We start from the raw sequence: 20679 nt of genomic DNA on the forward strand, positions 1-20679 counted from the left end.
GCAGCCTGAGACTAGTACACACTGAATAAATCAATAAGTGCATGGTAACCTGCATATGACAAGAAGCTCAAAAATTACCTAACAAAATTTCAGTGCTGAAAACTCTTCAGCAGTCTCTGCTAAAATGTAAGTGAGCAAGGCAATTCAGGTTCTAACGCATAAATATTATCAGGTGGAAGAGAGGCAGAAGAGCGTTTACAGCTGTTGGCACATGCCACTTTTAAAAGTGGAGATAGCCTTTGGAATTGATCAAACAGTGGCAAATAATTCTGCTTTAGTTAGACAGGTTGCCTGTTGCATGTCTGTGATGAAGCTCAGCTCAGGAGAACAGAGTGGTGTCGGTTTAAAGTGGAGCTCTACCCAAAAGAGGAAGTTCCACTTTAAGCAACCCCCCCCCCCATGCAACCATTCGGCATTTCATTTTTTTTTTTTTAATGAAGGCGCACTATATGAACAGAATTGTCATACTTTCTTTCATATTAGCAAAAAAGAAAAAAATAAATAAATAAAGCAAAATGCATCAAAAACGCAACAGCTGCGTTTTTGGTGCCGGTCCATTGAACTCTAGTACACACAAAACACATTTTTCTTCTAGTAATCATAACTGATGCTTGTAAAGACGCTCAACTGCCCCTGAGGAAGCGGCGGTTGCCGTGAAACATGTCGGGCTAAAGTTTTGGGCATCATCGGTCTTCACACAGATACCAACCAGGGGATTCCACTTCTGGCTGGTTAAGGGTCTATAGTTGTCTCTATTAGCCCCTGTGTAAGATACGACATTACCATCTATATTCAGTTTATTACAATATGGCTTGCATTTCTTTGTTTTTAAATCTATGCTGTAATACTGTTTTGTCTTGTTGAATACAGTATACATTTTATGTTTTTAGTTCCAATAAAATTATTCACACCTTTTATACAATATTTCTTTATATTTGTCTAATGACGGCACCCTATTAGAAAGTCCCTTCTATGCGCCACTCCCATGTTCTCTCCCTACACACAAAACACAAGCGGCTGTGGGGAAAAAAGTCCCTGACCCTTTCCAAAAATGCAGCGGCTGAAAAATACATGTGAACGTGTCCCCTAGGAAACCATGTTAAATGGACTGTAGTAAGTTTCTGCAAAATGCAAAATGCACTAAAAAAAATGCATAGGTGTGAACCAGGCCTAAGGAGTATTCTGAGGATAAGCAGCGTTGCACCAATTAAGGTTTATTTCACTCTTCTCCAACAGAAGGGGTACATCACCTAAGGAAATTATCAAAAAACTGGAGCCTCATGGAGCAGTAAAGGTTACATACATCAGGGGGGCAGTCCAAGCAGAGCCTTTGCCAGTGTCCATTCACCTAAAGGTAGCGGCATTTAATCCATGGTCTGATAATTCAAGCGGGAGTAAAAGCTCTTAGAAAAACAAAAACAAAACAAAAAAAAAAAAACACAACCCTGCAAGGTGAAGGCATAATGTGCTAGTATGTGTTGCATACTAGAACATGAAAGATATACCATGAAAGAAAGCCCTCCAGCGGCACGCTGTCACCGCTGCAGAGGCTTCCATCTTCACTCGGTCCTCCTTCCAGTTCTGCGGGCTGTGGCTGCTTGATTGGCCGAGCCACAATGATGTCACTACTGTGCATGGGCGTGGGAGTCACGGCACGGTTTCTTCAGAGCGCATGTGCCGGCAAAGTCAGGGGCTGCTGCTACCCAGAATATCTCCTCAACAGTACACGTTTTAGGAGATTTTCATTTAAACTACAGGTAAGCATTATAAGCTTACCCTGCAGGTAAAAATACATACACTGCCTTTACTACTACTTTAAGTCCTCTGAACTGGTAAGTCAAAATTTGAAATATTTGGCTGTAACAGAAGGCAGTTTGTTTGTAAGGGCTGGAGAGCGGTACAACAATGAGTGTCTGCAGGCAACAGTGAAGCTTGGTAAAGGTTCATTATAAATTTGGGGCTACATTTCTGCAAATGGAGTTGGAGATTTAGTCAGGGTCAATAGTGTCCTCTATGCTGAGAAATACAGGTAGATACTTATTGATCATGTCATACCATCACGGAGGCATGTGAGTGGCCCCAAATGTATTCTGCAGCAGGACAACAACCCCAAATATACAGCCAATGCCATTAAGAAAAAGGAGTCCTGGAAGTGGTGGTTTGGCCCCCACAGAGCCCTGATCTCAACATCATGGTGTCTGTCTGGGATTACATGAAGTGACAGAAGGATTTGAGGCAGTCTACATCCACAGAAGATGTGTGGTTAGTTCTCCAAGATGTTCTGAACAACCTACCTGCCAAGTTCCTTTAAAAACTGTGTGCAAGTGTACCTAGAAAAAATGATGCTGTTTTGAAGACAAAGGGTGGTCACACTAAATATTGATTTGGATTTATTTTCTGTTCATTTAACTTTCCATTTTGTTAGTTGATCAATTAAACACATCTAATTCTGAAAACATTCTTTAATTAACAGCATTTTTTTACACCTGCCTAAAACTTTTGCACAGTACTGTATATGTGTGACAGTATTGCCTCTTCCCTTTAACTGGTAATAAGAACTGTAACAATTGTCACTTTCCAATTTTTTCTTAGCCAGTTAAACCCATTCAGTATTGAAATACAGTACTAGGCTCTGTTCAATAACAGCTTGTTCTTGATGACCTTTCAAGATGCCAGCCTAAGCAAGAATTCTAAAGCCAGAAAACAAAAGCCAAAGAAAGAGTTCCCGAGACTCCGAAAACTTCAACCCCTCTCAGCTTGTTTACTAGGGTGTGGCTGTTTTTAACAGAAACCATTTTGTATCTGTAACCCAAAGAGCTTCATCTGTACAAAACAGAGGTGCAAAAATGCCCATTAATGACAGGCTCCTGAACCCGCTGATCAGATAGAGTAACATCCATCATGCACTCTCAGACTGTCCTGTACAACCAATTCTTGGAGGATAAAAGAACTCCACAAGTTAAAGGGACACTATTGAACTCACTTGCTATCCAGGGTGAAATGACAGTGTTTGAAGTTAGCCCACTCCCAGTCTTACCCATGCTGCCTCTCCATAATGCCAGAGTCAATGCTTATGATGCAGAGCTTCCAGAAACTAGGGAGCACATGACCTTTACCATGTGACCGAGCTAGAGCTTGAGCAAAACAATTACCAGGCCTAAACAGTAGCTTAGTCAGACTGGGATGCTACAGGGGGGAGCATGGCTAAGTATTCATAAAATCCTTGGGAGGGAGGTGCTATCTACCTGATTGAACGAAGTGACAGTGGCTTAAAGCTGCCATCTTAGCCTCTGCTTTATCTGTATTTACTAAGGTGCTGCACATGAGATCATTTATAATATCTGCCATTTGACGGCTTGACAGTTTGGTTCAGAGCACAAGCAAATGTGTCAATTATCATTCATGGCATAAAGCTGGTCATACATGGATTGAAATGTGGTCGTTCAGCAGGGACCAGCTGAATTTTGATCCATGTGTGGGCTCGCTGGTTGTACTTAAACTTTTTGTATTTATATTCTGATTGATCAGTGCCGCCGGACTAGCACAGCGGGAAGGATTCCCCCATGCACATTGAGTGTGTGGATGGGGGAATTGGGTCATTTTTTTTGTTCAACCTACTGGCTGAACAGAAAAAAAAAATAATTACTAATGTATGGGCTGCCTAACTGTTTTTTTGAAACCCTTAAATCAATGGGTTTTGCTGGCTATAGATAGTAATGAGCAACTGGATGTACATACACATGTGGAAGGTCTCGTGTTGTCTTTTGGGTCGATTTCTCCCCTAAACCAGTTACTTTGACCACTCCTATGTGGGGCTATGAATAAAGGGAAATAGGAATTAGGGCACTGATTTACCTAGGTGTGTGTATGTATGTGTAGTAAATCTACTTACTGGCTTTGTAATCTAGGGAAGCTTATTAGGTACAGTGAGGATGATTAGATGATAATCAAATCTGGCTTTATAGGCACCTTTAAAAAATTGTAACCAGTTTTTATAGTCTGCCTCTAGATAAGCCAGTGCTGGGACTGTCCAGAGTATAAAGCTGCACTGTTCCCATTTCTCTCCATGCTCTGTGTTTGAGACAAACTGTATCTGCAAGGTACAGCTATAGTAAGTATATGCAGGGATTCCCTAGGTACCGAAAGTTAATTTAGGGGTCTTCCACATGAAAAAGGTTGGGTAACTGTTGTAGTCCCACTGTTCATTAAAGCAAAATTTTATCCATAATAACTTAATAAAAAATAATGTTCTTTAGCAAAGAACATCCAACATTAAATAATTATGCTACCAAAATTAGTGTTTGCTGTAAATTGCCTCCAGCATAGCTCCAGTTTCTTCTTGCTGGAGGCTTTTAATTTACTGAAGCTCAGAGCCCCTGAGGAGCAGTAAATTTTAGGCTGTAAGCAGATAGGCCTCTAGTGGCTCTGATTTTCAGCACAATGCCAAAAATAGAGAGCAACTGAGCATGTGCAGAGCAGGGTGAGACATTGTATTACTGGATTGTAAACAATATAGTCACTTATTTTTAATGTTTTTTAAAGCTATACCTGCAAAATAGGCCAGCCTGAAGTGATCTAGGACGACCTCATTTTCTGAATAAAGTTCCACTTTAAAAAGGCAGCTAAAGGCTTTTTCAGGGCTGTATTCTGAATCAACGTTACATGCATCCTGGGTGATTAGATGGAAATTTACAAATTGAGATTAGCAGGAAAAAGCAGATCTGAACTCTGGCTAGCCTGTTGATATCATGGACATATAGAGGGAGGATTAATTACAGAAACTATAAACAGAGGCAATCCAGCCACTCCAGCTATTAAGTGCTCTAATCACTTAGTAGATCAACCATTCTGTCTTCATTTAGTCTGTTATACAAAAGATAGTACAGTAAAGACATTTCCAATAACAACCACTCCAACTCCATCCACACTTCCATTCTACGCCAAACCAGTCCCCAAAACTGGAATAGGCCATGGCTGGCACCTGGCATTGCCTAATTCTAATTTAAAATGGCCCTCCCCGTACAATGCTTAATTAATCTGATTACACTAAAACAATCCCCTTAGTACAATTAATAGGGTTAGGAGTAGTTACTTTTCTGATCTTTGTACGGTTTCTCCAGTTCTGGCAAGTCAAAATCCCATGCAGCAAAAAACAAATAAATAAAAGCCACTGGTGGCGGCCTCTTCTTTGTTCTCTGCCGGCCCACTAATGACATCTGTGCCTGATCTTGTGCATGTGCCATACGACATTGCACTTATCCCTTGAAATGAAATCTCCTGGGAAAACACTGGTGACATAGCCCTACCCAGGGAAACTGAGACACTGGCTACATCCCCAGTGTCTGGAAATACCAGGAAATGACATTAAGAAAAGTGTAAGTAAACAAATAAATCATTGATTTTACATAGGAATTGAGGACGTTTAGCGCCGGTTCACATATGAGCGACGCTACTTGCAGGGGCGACCTCCGAGATCGCGGTGTGAGCAGCGCGCCGCGACCTCGGAGCGGCCGCCACGGACTTCATAACATTGAAGTCTATGGCCGTCGCCTCCTGGTCGCCCCAAAGAAGCTCCGGACCCTTTTTCTAGGTCGGAGCGACTTGTGTCGCTCCTATTAGAACGGGTCCGCAGCTTTCCTATGGGAGGCGACCTGCGGCGACCTGTGAGGCGACCAGGTCGCCTCACAGGTCGCCCTAGTGTGAACCGGGGCTTAGAGATCAGAATGCAAAACTGCATGCACCATGGATTTTTCGTTTTTGGAGAGGAAGGCCCACTCTAGGTTACCCAGTAGAATGTATCGGTCAGAGCACACAGACTGATAAGTGTTTTGATATTAAAATATATGTGAACCCTTACCTTGTAAGACAGCCTGTTCATTTTAAAATATAAATGGCCAAACATTTGTGTGTGTGTGTGTGTGTGTGTGTGTGCATATTATATATATATATATTAGTCATCAACCAATATTGTTTTATTTCTGATATCGATATTTTGGTCATCGCATATCGGTATCGGCCGATATTTTCGTACATCTAAATTTTTTTTTTTTTTGACAGGTAAAAGACCCCCAAACCCCTCCTCTGCACTTAAAAGCATTCAAAAAAGCCAAGTTTGGCTGTTTTGAATGCTGTCATTTTTTTTAATTTGGCGCCAAGTACCAGGAAGTGATGTCATGACATCACTTTCGGGTTTTTACATGGAGACCCGATCAGAGCTGAATGCGGCTTTGATCAGGTCTTCTCTTCGGTGGCCATGCAGGCTGGTTGCCCGGGTCTCCAGGTAGGAAGGGAGACCCGGGCGAGCTGCCGAAGGCGGCGGGAGGGAGGGGGGGGGACGTCCCCTCCCGCTCCTTGTAATGATAGCAGAGCGGCTTCTGAGCCGTATTGGTTGTCATTACAAGACAGCCGACCGTTGGCTATGGACGCTGGTACCGGGGTGATGCCTCTAGCTGCAGGCATCACTCAGGTACAAGCACTTTCCCGAAATATCGGCAATATCGGTAACCTCCGGGGCCGATTCCGATATATCAGAGAAAGTGCATATCGGCCCCCGATATATCGGCTTTGCTGATAATCAGTCGATCCTTAGTATATATATATATATATATATATATATATATATATATGTATATATATATATATATTTTTTTTTTTAGTTAGTGATCGGATAACCTCAGAGCCAGGGGTGCATAAGAAGCAGCAGTACACCGATCTTCCCAGTGAATGGCTGTGCATGGGGGCATGTCAGCACAAGTCTGATCATTGGAGAACAGGCAGGCTGTTCTCTTAGCATAGCCAGAAATTAGACCACTCTGAGATGTAAGAGAAGAGCTCTGATGCTTAGCGTGGTCAGTTTGAAAAAGGAAAGCAGGGGGGACTGGCAGAATCAAAAATTTAACACAAAGAAAGCAATACAAAGAGAACAGGATATATATATATATATATATATAATTTTTTTTTTTTTATTCAAGTATGTGGTACAACAGGCACATATCAGGACAGGAATATGGAATGATGGAGTAACATATTCTTTAATAAAGGGTCACGCCGCATTCCCATGACTACAAAGGGTAATGTACATTTTCTTTTCAAAGTGTCATTGTCCAGAAGTTAACTTCATTTGGATTACTTTAAAAAGTGCAAGAGAACAGGAATTTCCACATTTCAGATCCCCAAATAGCATCATACTTTTGTAAATTTAAAGAGAAGATTTAAAAACAACTTGCTAGAAATAGCATTGTTGGGGACTTAACCTGGTGTACAGTTCACCGATTACCAGACAATTTTGTAGAAAGTGCAAAATAAATAAGGAAATCTAGAGACTTTGAGACTAAACATCACTAAAGCACCACCATACAGAAGAATGACATGAAATGCATGCAACCTTTGGGCTATTTCTGCATTTTTATAGAACAATGCATAAACAAAAGAGTGGTGAAAAGTAGTAAGAACTGTTTCCTTTTCTTAGAAACCTATGAATACTGAAAATACAGGCAGGTAACACTGATTTCATGGTATGTAGAAGTTTTGTGCATCCAGCTACACATTAGTATTATGCTATTTTTTAGGCTCTTTCTTTCTTTAGGCACCCTAATAAATTAGCTGTGCTATTGGCCATATCATAAAGTGAAAACAGAGGGGGGAAAAAAAAAACCTGAAAAAAAAATAGAGAAAATTAATTCATCTACCACATCTAATGATTGGTATGCTGCAATGTATTAGATTTGTGGTTTTTGGTTTAATACTGCTTTAATCTCTTTAAAATGCTCATTACTAAGCATTCATTATTAATACGCTTCACAAATCTGAGTTTCAATGAGTGCAACATTTGAGCACAAATGAGAACACTTCTGAAATGTCCCTAGTTCTGGGTTTGCCAGGATGAGGCTTATAGAACATGTCCGTGTTCTCTTAACCATTTAAGCCCCGGAAGATTTTACCCCCTTCCTGCCCAGGGCCTATTTTGCGATTCGGCACTGCGTGATTTTAACGGACAATTGCGCGGTCGTGCGACGCTGTACCTAAACGAATTTGACGTCCTTTTTTTCCCACAAACAGAGCTTTCTTTTGGTGGTATTTGATCACCTGTGCGATTTTTTGATCATGCGCTATAAACAAAAAAAAGAGCATCAATTTTGCAAAAATAACAATATTTTTCACATTTTTTTGTATGAAATTCCCCCCCAAAAAATGTAAAAATCAAAATTTAACATTTTAGGCCAATTTGTTTTATGCTACCAATGTTTGGTAAAAAAATTGCAAAAAGCGTATTTTGATTGGTTTGCGCAAAAGTTATTGCGTTTACTAACTAAGGGAAAGATTTTTGTCATTTTTGTTGTTTTTTTTTTTTAAGGAGTAATGGCGGCAATCTGCGATTTTTTTTGCAGTACTGCGACATTGCGGCGGACAGATCGGACCCTTGACTGACATTTTTGACACTTTTGGGGGTACCAGTGACATTACTGCAGTAATCAGTGCTATACATATGCACTGTTACTGTAAAAATGACACTGGCAGTGAAGGAGTTAACTGTATTGGAGAGGGAGGGGTTAAGTGTGTCCCTAGGGGCGTGTTTCTAACTGTGATTGGCTGTGGCTACTAGTGTAAGAACAGAGATCAACGGTCCTACATAGCAGAACCATTTGATCTCCATTCTTACACAGGGAAGAATGACAGGCGGCTTTGTTTACATTAGCCACCTGCCTTTCTTCCGGTGTAACGGAAGATCGCGAGTAGCCGGCGGACATCGGGTCCTCCGGACACACGCGCGGGGGGGGGGGGGGGGGTTCCGGCAGCGCGCACTCGCTCCCTAGAGCCTCACAGGCTAGTGACGTAGCCCTACATCGCTTTGCCTGTGAGGGGCTGACTGCTGACGTAAATCGTCGTGCGGTGGTCGGCAAGCGGTTAAGGGGTGTTAAAAGTCAGGTCAGTGATTGGACCACAAACCTAATGCTGGCCATATACTATACAAAAATCGTTCAAACTAATTTCAGAAAAACGAACACTCGGCCGTGAGAGCAGACGATCGTGGCATCATTTAATGACTGAATCTTGATCGATAAATTATTCAATGGACATAAAGGAGTCAGTTTTTCATTTATTTTGTCACATATGCCTAGTGCAAACAGTTCTGGCGAGAAATACATTAACCTTTCAATTTATCGTTCCTTCGGTAGAATTTTCCAAAACTGTTCCTTCGATTTTTCAGCTCTGAAAAGTTAAAACTGATTTTCTATTTGTGCCCATTAACTGGACGAAAAACGAACCAAATGACAGATTTTTGAACGATTTTTCAGCTAGTGTATTGCCAGCATTAGTCTTCTTTGAAACCTTGAGAGGTGCGGTGGCAAGTTATGGATAGAGGAAAGCGCAAAATTTGTGATTATTTATTCCACAACTAGAAAATGAGGGAAGCATATTGGAGGCAAATTCTAGCAAGTGAAGCAGGTTAACCTAGTCAAATCTGCCTTTCTATATTTGCTTGCAATCACTAGGCAACTGCCAACACATTTGAGGCCATTAGTGGCATCCCTGTGTGCAGGAGCAGAACACAAGTTATAAAAAAAAAAAAAAAAATAGTGGTGTACAAAGCCTAAGTCTGTCCTCTTTCAAATTGTTCAGAGTAGCCTGTAAACTACCTAGAGACCTAGGTATAAATCAGTTCCAAAGAAACATTAGAAGGGCAAGAAATATATTTTAAAACATGTATTTATTACACGTATTTATATAGCACCAAATATTTACATTGCGCTTATATATATTGTTCACATCCCATCAGTCTCTGCCCTCAAGTAGCTTACAATTCCTACCTCACATGCAATCAGACATACCAAGGCCAATTTAGACAACAGCATTGGTGTGATGCTGTAGCTGCCCCACGTCGGCTCTAAGACTGAGAACTGAGCAAATCAGTTGACTGCTGATGATCAGTTCTAATGTCTCGTACACACGGATCGATTATTGGCCAGGAATTTTCGGCCAACGTCCGATCGGCCGTTTTTCGACTTGTTAGGATGATGCTTACGACAACCGACTCCGACTTTTCTGCCGAAAAAAATCTGGTGTGCAGGCTATAAAATTTTTGTTGGCCAACAACACAACGGCCGATTTTCCGTGAGTCAGTACAGATTTCGGCAGTCAAAAATCTGATGGGCAAGTCTGGGCATGCTCAGAGAAGAAAGAAAACACAAAGAAAGTAAACCAACACATGACATCACTTCTGAAGTAGATTTTTGTTGGCCGAGAAAAATCGTGTGCAGTCTAGGCACATTCCAACCAACAAAACACCACTCTGGACAGAAGTCGGACGATCGGTCGGCCAATAATCGTTGCGTGTGTACGAGGCTTTAGCCTGCTTGGAGCAGAGAGCAGTGACTGAGTCAGCGCTCTGCCCCTCCAGCGCTCACTGGATCACAAGGCTGGAGAGGAGGCATGCACAGTCGTGCACAGAGAGCTGTCAATCTGTAGGGCAGATCCCAGCAATAAGGTCAGGGGATCCTTTCTGAGTCTGGAGCGACTCTGACATCAGCTGGAAAGTAAATGCACTCCTGTGACCCAGAAGAAATATGGCCAAAGATTTTATGGCCATTCAATTTTAACCTACCAGAGGTACCTGGAGGAAATCCACGCAAGCACAGAATAATATACAAACTTTATGCAGGCAGTGTCGTGGTGGTGATTCCAAACAATGACCATAGTAGTGCAAGGCACCACTAAACCACTGTGATTGGGTATGCTGTCTGAATTGGAACACAAACATAGAGGGGAGGTTCCCAAATTTCACTGCAAAAGTGGAAATAAAAACTGAAGCTGAAATACTGATGAATTTATGCTGAGAAACATAAGAAGGTACTCTTAAGAAGGCATCTGCATGTCCTGCAGGTTGGAGACCCACTAATATTTAAGACAGCAATGATACACATGCAATAAACACTTTCTTCTCAATCATCACGTTGGTAAATGGTTATAATGAGGTTTCCAATGTCAGAAGTACTCCCTAACATCTCCTAGTGTGGTCTTAAACTGTCCTTGCCTATGCACCACACTAGACTGTCAAACTAAGTGGCAGAATTAGGCTGTTTATTTTCAGTAAGCCTAAATCTGCAGATATTATAGCACTCAGCCAATAGATTTGAAAAGATAAGCCATAATACTGCTTTCCCTAGAATATGTTCTCGAATGAAATCTAGTATTGTATGAACACACACAGGTTTCCAGCAAGGATCCAGTTATGTATAAAATGAAAGATCCATAACACGCCCTGGTGTTACTTTAAGTAAGCCATGCATATAATTAATGCATAGCTCTTAAATTTACTTTTGCTTTAACCAAGGAGGGGGTATAAAAATCAATTAGCAGTCATGGCTGCGAAATTAACATTTGATATGTTCATTCGTTGATTTAGATCTTTTGTCATTGTTCAGTCATCATTATAATAAAATGCTATGGAGAACTTGAGAAGGATCCCCACTATGGCCAGTAAAAAATTAAAAGGAGAAAAAAAAGTTAAAATAATATGTAAAAATTGGTGCACTGCTATGGTTGGCTGATGGTAAAGGAGCCAAAAATAAGTGATGAAAAGGTAAATAATTCAGATGGCTAGAATTGCTGCTACCACCACTAGGCTAAACCTCAAACCTGAATGAATAGGTAAATAAATGTGATGAAGGTGATGCGCTATTCTAAATCTAGTGGAGGATAAATAGGAGGGTGGGAGGGGTAAGTGATCAAAAGACAAACCTTCTAGAAAGTAATACAAATTAAAAAAAACAGTGTGATTAAAGTGATAAAAGCATAAACATCATAAATACAACATATACACTCTCCATAAATGGGCTGTGATACAAGTATTCCGTATAAATCAAAATATAGTTTGAGGAAAAAAAACAGTCCGTCAATAGCTTGTGACATATAGTGATTCTATTAAGGGTTCTTCTGTGCTGTAGCATGCTAAAAAAGAACACCTCCACCATATATCCACCTGTGAGTGCAATACGCGCTCATGTGTAGCACATTAATAATGTGCAAAGTGTAAACTACATGAGGGGGGAGAGCAGCTAGTCCATTTTGCTAAAATATCATTACAGCAACTCAAAAATGGTACTCAGTAGTTTGTAAGGCCCCCCGTGTGCTTGTATGCATGCCGGGAACGTCGGGGCATGCTTCTAATGAGACAATGCATGGTGTCCTGGGTATTTCCTCCCAGATCTGGACCTGGGCATCACTGAGCTCCTGAAAAGACTGGAGGTGCAACCTGTTGGCGTTGGATGGACCAAAAGATAATGTGCCAGGGGTGTTCTATTGGATTTAGGTCAGACGAGGGTGGGGGCCATTCAGTGGTATCAATTCCTTCATCCTCCAGGAACTGGCTGCATACTCTCGCCACATGAGGCCCGGCATTGTTGTGCACCAGGAGGAACCCAGGACCCACTACACCAGCATAGGGTTTAAAATGGGTCCAAGGATTTTATTCAGATACCTAATGGCAGTCAGGATGCCATTGTCTAGCCTGTAGAGGTGTGTGCGTCCCTCCATGGATATCCCTCCCCAGACCATCACTGACCCACCACCAAACTGGTCATGCTGAACAATGTTACAGGCAGCATAACATTCTCCACTGCTTCTCCAGACCCTTATAAGTCTGTCACATGTGATCAAGGTGAACCTGCTCTCATCTGTGAAAAACACAGGGTGCCAGTGGGGGACCTGCCAATTCTGGTGTTCAATGGCAAATGCCAATCGAGTGAGCACATGAGCACAAGGCCCACTAAAGGACGTCAGGCTCTCAGGCCACCCTCATGAAGTTTGTTTGTGATTGTTTGGTCAGAAACATTCACACCACTGGCCTGCTGGAGGTCATTTTGTAGATCTCTGGTTGTGCTCATCCTGTTCATCCTTGCACAAAGGAGCAGATACCAGTCCTGCTGATGGGTTAAGGACATTCTACAGCCCTGTCCAGCTCTCCCAGAGTAGCTCCCTGTCTGCTGGAATCTCATACATGCTCTTGAAACTGTGCTGGGAGACATTTTAAACCTTCTGCAAAAAAAAAAAGATATTGATGTGCCATCCTGGAGGAGGAGTTGGACTGCCTGTGAAACCTCTAAAGGGTTCATGTATTGCTACATGCTACCAGTAGTGACACTGACCTTAGCCAAATGCAAAACTAGTGAAAAAAAGTCAGAAAAGCTGAGTATGGAAAGAAAAATGTCAGTGGCCTCCACCTGTAAAACCATTCCTGTTTTGTATGTCGTCTCATTGTTGCCCATCCAGTGCACCTGTTAACTTAATTAACACCAAAGCAGCTGAAACTGATTACCAAACCCCTCTGCGACTTAACTGATCAGATCAATATCAATATGACTTGATGCTATACTCTGAATAAAAAGTGTTCCTTTAAATTTTTTTTTTTTTAACAGGTGTAGTTTCATAGGAACCAAAATACATACAGTATATTGGGACCTGAAATATACCTGCAACGGTAAAACACAATACAAATGAGTACAAAAATAAATGTGTTACAATAAAGCTAGATATTTTTTACTCATTTGTACAGTATTTGTTTTACCATAGGAGGTATATTTAAAGTCCCAAAATACCTGAATTTATTTTGGTAATAGTGTGTTACCCCAGCATTTCACATTCCTGATATGTGTCTGTTGTACCATGTACTTGTATGAAAAAGAATCCGGATCTCTTTGTATTGCTTCCTTTGAGTGAAATCCCTGATGTTCCTGACACTCCCTCTGCTTTCCTATTAAAAACTGACCACACTTAGCAGGAGAACACATCCTGTTCAGTTCTCTAGGTATTCTGGGAACTCAAGCTGCTCTCCTCCAATGATCAAACTTGTCCTGACACGCCCCTGCTGCAAAGCTTTTCCCTGGGAAGCTCAGTGTACTGCTGCTTCTCCTCCCCCAGCTCTTATGTAGCTGAGAACAGAGTACCCCCTGAATAAGAGCTAGGGGAGGAGAGGAGCAGTAGCACACTAAGCTTCCCAGTAATCATTTCTAAAAATGGGGAAAAAAGTGTTTATGATGTACACAAATGTTTTGCCTTTCATTTCAATTTTAAACAGAATGGGTTGTTTTACAAGAAGGTTGTTTACAAATCACTTGAAGGATTTTTTAGTTTCATAGATAAGTGGTAAGGCACTAATGTACATAAGGGCTAATTTAAAAAAAAAAAAAACAAAAAAAAAAAAAACATGGAGCTGTCATATAGGCACATGTGCGCATTTCAGAATTATTTAGTAAGAACCAGAAATAAAGCTAAGCCATCTTCAGAGTTGTAGTTACATCACAACACAGCAGAGAGAAATATAAAATGACCTACCAAGTCTGGCTTCAGATGCACAGTTAATGGAAATGAGTATAGGAAGGACTGTATGGTGGTTAAGACAGAGGAACTCCAGGACTGTCTGACTTCTCGGCTCCTAGGAATGCGGTGGATAGTGTACTGAACAAAAACAAAATGCACACCAGGTAAGTAATGACACTTTTCTTTTAATGAAAAATCCACTTTCATATCAAATAACATAAAACATGCATAGCTACAGTGTCATTTTGTGAAATATTGTTAGTACAATGACCCATTTCATTCCAAAGTATAATAAATATTGATTATAACTATAACGGGGTGATCACTGTACTGAAATACCATTACTTGTTTACATGGTTGGCTCACTGCATTTCTCAGCAATTTTTCTCTTTTTGGAACTGATTATGTGAGGTCAGTAAGTAGATATGACTAAAAAAGGTATGTGACGCTTGATGGCGGAGCGGAGGATCAGGTAAGCAAGACTGTTTCTCCTTTCCACATGACAAAACGAGCTCTGAACAGTCTTCTGTATCCAAGATTATTCAGAAGATAAACTAGTTAAATAGGAACAGTGCAGGATAAACATCTACTATTTTGGTCTTTGTTGAAATATTTGTTTTTGAGAGTTTATTTATATAAATTAATATTTATTTATATTATATTATTTAGGTACACTGTGTTATTGTTAATGCTTTCTAAATATTACCAGCTTGCAAAAATAAAAACTGGACAGCTTTTGCACGTAGTATGTATTTTATTTGTTACAGAGGTGCTCCACCTAGTGGCACATAGTGAAAATATCATTTTACAGAACAGGTTTTGTTTTAATCATTGCATTTTGCAAGGAGTTTTTCATTTTTTTTTTTTTTTAAAAACATGTATTTTCAGGCATTTAGTACAAAAATGGCAAGTCACGAGATCCTAGTATTGCACTTTTTTCTGGAACTTGGGCTTAAAAAAATGAAGTCATCACAGACTGTAATGAGTGGTAAGAGTGCCAAAAATATACAGCATGCAGAATTTTACAGCCCCCTACATGCGGGGGAATTTCACAGCCCCCAACTAAATGCCTTTGAATTGAAGTGAGACATTGTTTTCATAATCTAAAAGAGATGCAAAAGGCGTGGTAAAACTAACAAGATTGCACCTTTCCTTGTAAAGAGTTTAAAGTAGCACTAAACTCTGATTAAAAAGTATTTCATTGAGGGGGCACTCGTGAGCAGCGAACAAATATGGTCGTGTGCTAATCCCACTCCTCACCGCCTGGACACATCAACCAATATTTCTGCTTTCCAGAGGGCATATTTAATCTTTTTTTTTGCCCCGACACCCCGCCTAATCGGAGCCTCCGATGGTGAGAAAAACCCTGACCACCCACGCGTTCAGTGCCAAGGCAGCGGGGCAGTCTCAGAATGAGTCCTCGCAGCCGGACGCCATCTTTAAGGCCCCAACCATGAGTCTGGATCCTTTGCTGATGCTGCTCTCAGGGGACTCGGATCTGCCATCTGACATCGGGGACAGTCTGGAGGATCCCCCAGCTCAGCAACTGCCTACCCTGCGAGACGCTGATCTGGTTGTCTGTTTCAAGACAATGTTCCAGACAGAGCTCTCTGCAGCCACCCCTAAACTGGCTACTAACCTTAGCAGAGAAATTAGAGAGCTGGACACCCGAATGAACGAGCTGGAGGAGAAGATGGATGCTGACACAACGGAAAACCATGAACAGGACCTATCTGATCTGTGGAAGGAACTCTGTGGAAGGAACTGCAGGAAGCTCTTTTGCGTATGGAAGATCTTGAGAACAGGACCAGGAGGGGTAACCTTCACCTCCCAGAATCCATTGAGGACTTCACCTCCACCATAACCACCCTGTTCCAGGAGCTGATCCCCGCTATCCTGATCGATCGGCTCATGTTTGAGCGGATCCATTGTGCACGGGTCCCCAAAAGATTGGAAGGCCCCCCCCCAGCGCTATAGTGAACAAATTCACAGGTGTATATTATGCTCCTAGAACGCCTGAAGGTGCTACTTGGATGTTGGACCTCTGTATGTGGCCAGGCTGTGTAAAAGTCTTACACATGTGGTATCGCCATACTCAGGATGAGTAGCAGAATGTATATAGGGGTTTAATTTTTGCTATGTGCATGCTATGTGTTAGAAATATCTTATAAATTGACAACTGTGTGTAAAAAAAAAAAAAAAATAGGTTTTCATTTTCTTTCCACATTTTCCCCCCAAAAAATTACATGTTCAAAAGACTCATTATGCCTCATAGAATATACGTTGGGGTATTTGCTTTCCAAAATGGGGTCATTTTGTGGGTAATTCCCTTGTCCTGGTGCTCCAGAGCCTTCACAAGTGTGATAGGTCGTTAGGAAATTATATGTGTAATTTATGCTCCTAGAACACCTGACGGTGCTCCTTGAATGTTGGGCCTCTGTATGTGGCCAGGCTGTGTAAAAGTGTTACATATGTTACACATGTGGTATTGCCATACTAAGGAGGAGTAACATTTTGGGGTGTAATTGCAAGTATGCATATGCTGTGGGTAAGAAATAACTTGTTATGACAATTTTGTGTAAAAAAAAAAAATATATATTTCTTCATTTTCCCAAGAATTGTGGGAAAAAAATTACATAAAAAAAACTCACCATGCCTCTTACTAAATACCCTGGAATGTCTACTTTCCAAAGAGGAGTAAGTTGGGGGATATTTGCACTGACCTTACATTTCAGGGTCTCAAGAAATGAGATAGGCCATGGGTACATCAGGTGTGATCAATTTTCAATGATTGGCACCATAGCTTGTAGACTCTATAACTTTCACACAGATTAAATAATATCCACTAATTTGAGTTATTTTTTACCAAAGATATGTAGTAGTATACATTTTGGCCCAAATTTATGAAAAAAAAATGACTTACTTGCAACATTTTATAACAGAAACTAAAACAAAATGTGTTTTTTTTTTTTTAAATTTCGCTCTTTTTTCACTTCTATAGCAAAAAAATAAAACAGATTTGATTAAATACTACCAAAAGAAATCTCTATTTGTGTGAAAAAAAATGATAAAAAATTTGATTGGGTCTAGTGTTGCATGACTGAGTAATTATCAAACTGTAAGAGCGTTAATAGCTGAAATTTGGTCTGGCCAGGAAGGAGGTGAAAGTGACCTGTATGGAAGTGGTTAAAGTAAGTTGATGAATAACAGACTTACTGGCAGGATCATCAGAGGAAAATGAAGGAGAAAAGTAAAAAAAAAAAAAAAAAAAGAAAACAAATGCAACCACCACATCTAAGTATTGGTGTGCTGCAATTCAATAAACTTTTGTTTTTGGGTTGAATACTGCTTTAAGCTTCAAGAATCATGCAGCGAAAAAAAAACCAAAAAAAAAAAAAAAAACAGCACACTCACCAGTGGTTTGGGGGTCCCATTGACTTTGGTAGTTTCAAAAGAGCGAATTTTGTCTTCACTCATCTTATCCGTATCAGCAAGTACATAGTGAATTGGTGAATATGATGTGGACAAACTGCTTAGTAACCTCAGGATTTCAGTAGTGTGACCACCTGAAGAGTAGACAAAAATAGTAAATGCAGAAAATTGCATACAGGCATTCTACAATATATTATTAGAACGTGCCTCTAAAAAAAAAAAAAAAAAAAAAAGTAAAGCGTGTGTGTGTATGTGTTGTGACTAGGGTTGAGCGGACACCTAGATGTCCGTGTTCGACGGGTTTGGCCGAACTTTAAAAAAAAGTCCGGGTCCGTGTCCCGGACTTTTACCGAACTTTTCCCGGACACCGAACCCCATTGAAGTCAATGGGGACCCGAACTTTAAGGCACTAAAATGGCTCTAAAACACCAAAGGAAAGGGCTAGAGTGCTGCAAATGGCAGCAAAACGTAATTAAGAGCATGGCAAGTGCTCTGCAAACAAATGTGGATAGGGAAATAACTTAAAACAACAAAAAAAAACAGAAAAATAAAACAATGTTCTTCTTCATCTCTGAAGGACGAGGCCCATATGGAGTAGGAGGGAGGTTGAGGTGGTGGTGGATGTGGCGGTGACATAGGCGTGCGCACAGGGTGTGCTGGGTGTGCCTGGGCACACCCTAATCACCTAGGGCACATAGCATTGCCAGTGAGGAGATGGGAAAGATCTCCCTGGGACCTGCTCTGCTCTATTTCTCCTTGCCTACAGGTACATGGCCCCGATACATTACTCTCCCTGCTGGCAAACACATGCATGTGTATTTCAACTTTGGGGTGCACACCTTAATGCAATAGGCTGCGCACACCTATGGGCGGTGTAGGTGGAAGCGGCGGTGGAGGAGGACCAGGGCCGGATTAACAGCATCATGGGCTTGGTGCTGAGGATTTTGAAGGGCCTTAAGGGCCGTGCCTTGCCATGCACCCAGAGGAGGAAGGGTGCAGCCATGCATGCCTAATTCAACATGGGATGCTGTCTCTGAAGCCCATAAACACATCCATGCATCGCCAACTGTCCCTCCTTGTCCGGCCTTCACGCTGTGTGGGGAGGTTCTGAGGGTGCTGCCTGGGGAAGCGAGCATAGAAGCCAGACTTCTGTGTTTACAAGTGACAGAAGAGCGGTAACAGTGAATATGGCCAACCCGGGGCCTATATAAAAGGTAGGGGCCTGGAGCTGCAGCTCCAATAGCCCCTACATTAATCTGGCCCTGAGGAGGAGGACGAGGTAGCCAACACTGCTTCTTTTCAAAAATTTTAAATGAGGGTACACCCCAAAAGAGTGAGAAAGAGCAAAAATGGAACAATGGGTGGGTAAGGTCGGTATCCATTGCTATTCTGCATAAGGTACGGAAAAGTCCCGTGGGATCCATGCCTGGTTCATTTTAATGAACGTGAGCTTGTCCACATTGTCTCTGGACAGGCGGCTGCGCTTGTCTGTTATAACGCCCCCAGCCGTGCTAAATACCCGTTCAGATAATACACTGGCTGCAGGGCACGCCAGCACCTCCAAGGCGTAAAGGGCAAGCTCAGGCCATGTGCCCAATTTGGAGACCCAGAAGTTGAAGGGGGCAGACCCGTCATTCACTACATGTAGGCGTGTGCACACATACTGCTCCACCATGTTGGTAAAATGCTGCCTCCTGCTAAGACGTTCCATCTGAGCTGCTGGTGCTGCTGTTTGTTGTGGCGTGCTGACAAAGCTTTTCCACATTTCGGCCATGCTAACCCTGCCTTCTGAGGTGCTGGCGGTGCCCTGGTTGCGTTGGCGACCTCCTCCTCCTCCTCCTCTGCCTTGTGCTTCCACTGTGGCCCCGCTGTCAGATGGGAATGCCAGCAGCATGGCGTCTACCAGCGTGCGCTTGTACTCGCGCATCTTGCGATCGCGCTCCAGTGAGTGAATTAAGGACGGTACGTTGTCCTTGTAACGGGGATCCAGCAGCGTGGCCACCCAGTAATCAGCACAAGTTAGAATGTGGGCAACTCGGCGGTCGTTGTGGAGACACTGCAGCATGTAATCGCTCATGTGTGCCAGGCTGCCCAGAGGCGACGAAAGGCTGTCCTCTGTGGGAGGTGTATCGTCCGTGTCCTCTGTATCCCCCCAGCCACGCACCAGTGATGGCCATGAGCTGGCCTGGGTGCCACCCTGCTGTGAACATGGTTCCATCTCCTCCTCCAGCTCCTCCTCCTCCTCATCCTCCTCATCCTCCAGAACTGTGCCCCTGCTGGACAATTGTGTCCCTGGCGTTTGTGTGTGCAGGAACCCACCCTCGGAGCCCCTTGCGAATGACTGCCCTGAAAGCCTTTGAAATGTTACCTCTTCATCCTCCTCCTCCTCCTCCTCATCCTGTGCCACATCCTCTTCCATCATCGCCCAAATTGTTTTTTCAAGGAGGCATAGAAGTGGGATAGTTAAGCTGAGAATGGCGTCATTGCCACTGGCCATGTTGGTGGAGTACCCAAAACAGCGCAACAAGGCACAATATATGCAAATGTCAAATATGCAAACTATGCCGCAATTTAATGTTTTTTACACCAAAAGGGTGTGTATTGAATAGCGGAATAGGATAAAAAACTGTGTATCTCACACGTACAAACACAGACTAGGCCCGATTAAATTTTTTCCTACCCTAAAGGGAGGATGAGGAAGAGGAGTATGGAACATGCAGCACCCTCAAATCTTCAGAAGTATGAGATGAACCCCAAAAACTTGGAAAGGTGGATCTCTCTCACACGTACCAACACAGACTATCCCCCAATTTAACTGATCCCCAAAGGTTTTTGATTAAATAGCGGAATAGAAAATATGATCCAAAAAAAGTGTATGTATATCACACGTACACAACCACACTAGGCCCCAATTACTATTGTTTGTACCCC

At 42.1% G+C, this 20679-nt stretch overlaps 1 protein-coding gene across 1 annotated transcript in view; it reads right to left on the minus strand.

Annotated features, from left to right (window-relative positions):
• The window catches only part of ALG14 (ALG14 UDP-N-acetylglucosaminyltransferase subunit), a 78910-nt gene that overhangs the window by 48211 nt on the left and 10020 nt on the right, over nucleotides 1-20679 (minus strand). Inside the window, exons 2-3 of the mRNA XM_082266399.1 lie at nucleotides 17731-17882; nucleotides 14332-14454 (exon numbers count right to left, since the gene is read on the minus strand). Of these exons, the coding sequence (XP_082122525.1) occupies nucleotides 14332-14454; nucleotides 17731-17882 (275 nt within the window). The remainder of the gene's footprint in view (nucleotides 1-14331; nucleotides 14455-17730; nucleotides 17883-20679) is intronic.

This window comes from Pelophylax lessonae, assembly GCF_965119305.1.
Source record: "Pelophylax lessonae genome assembly, chromosome: 8".
Taxonomy (NCBI): domain Eukaryota; kingdom Metazoa; phylum Chordata; class Amphibia; order Anura; family Ranidae; genus Pelophylax; species Pelophylax lessonae.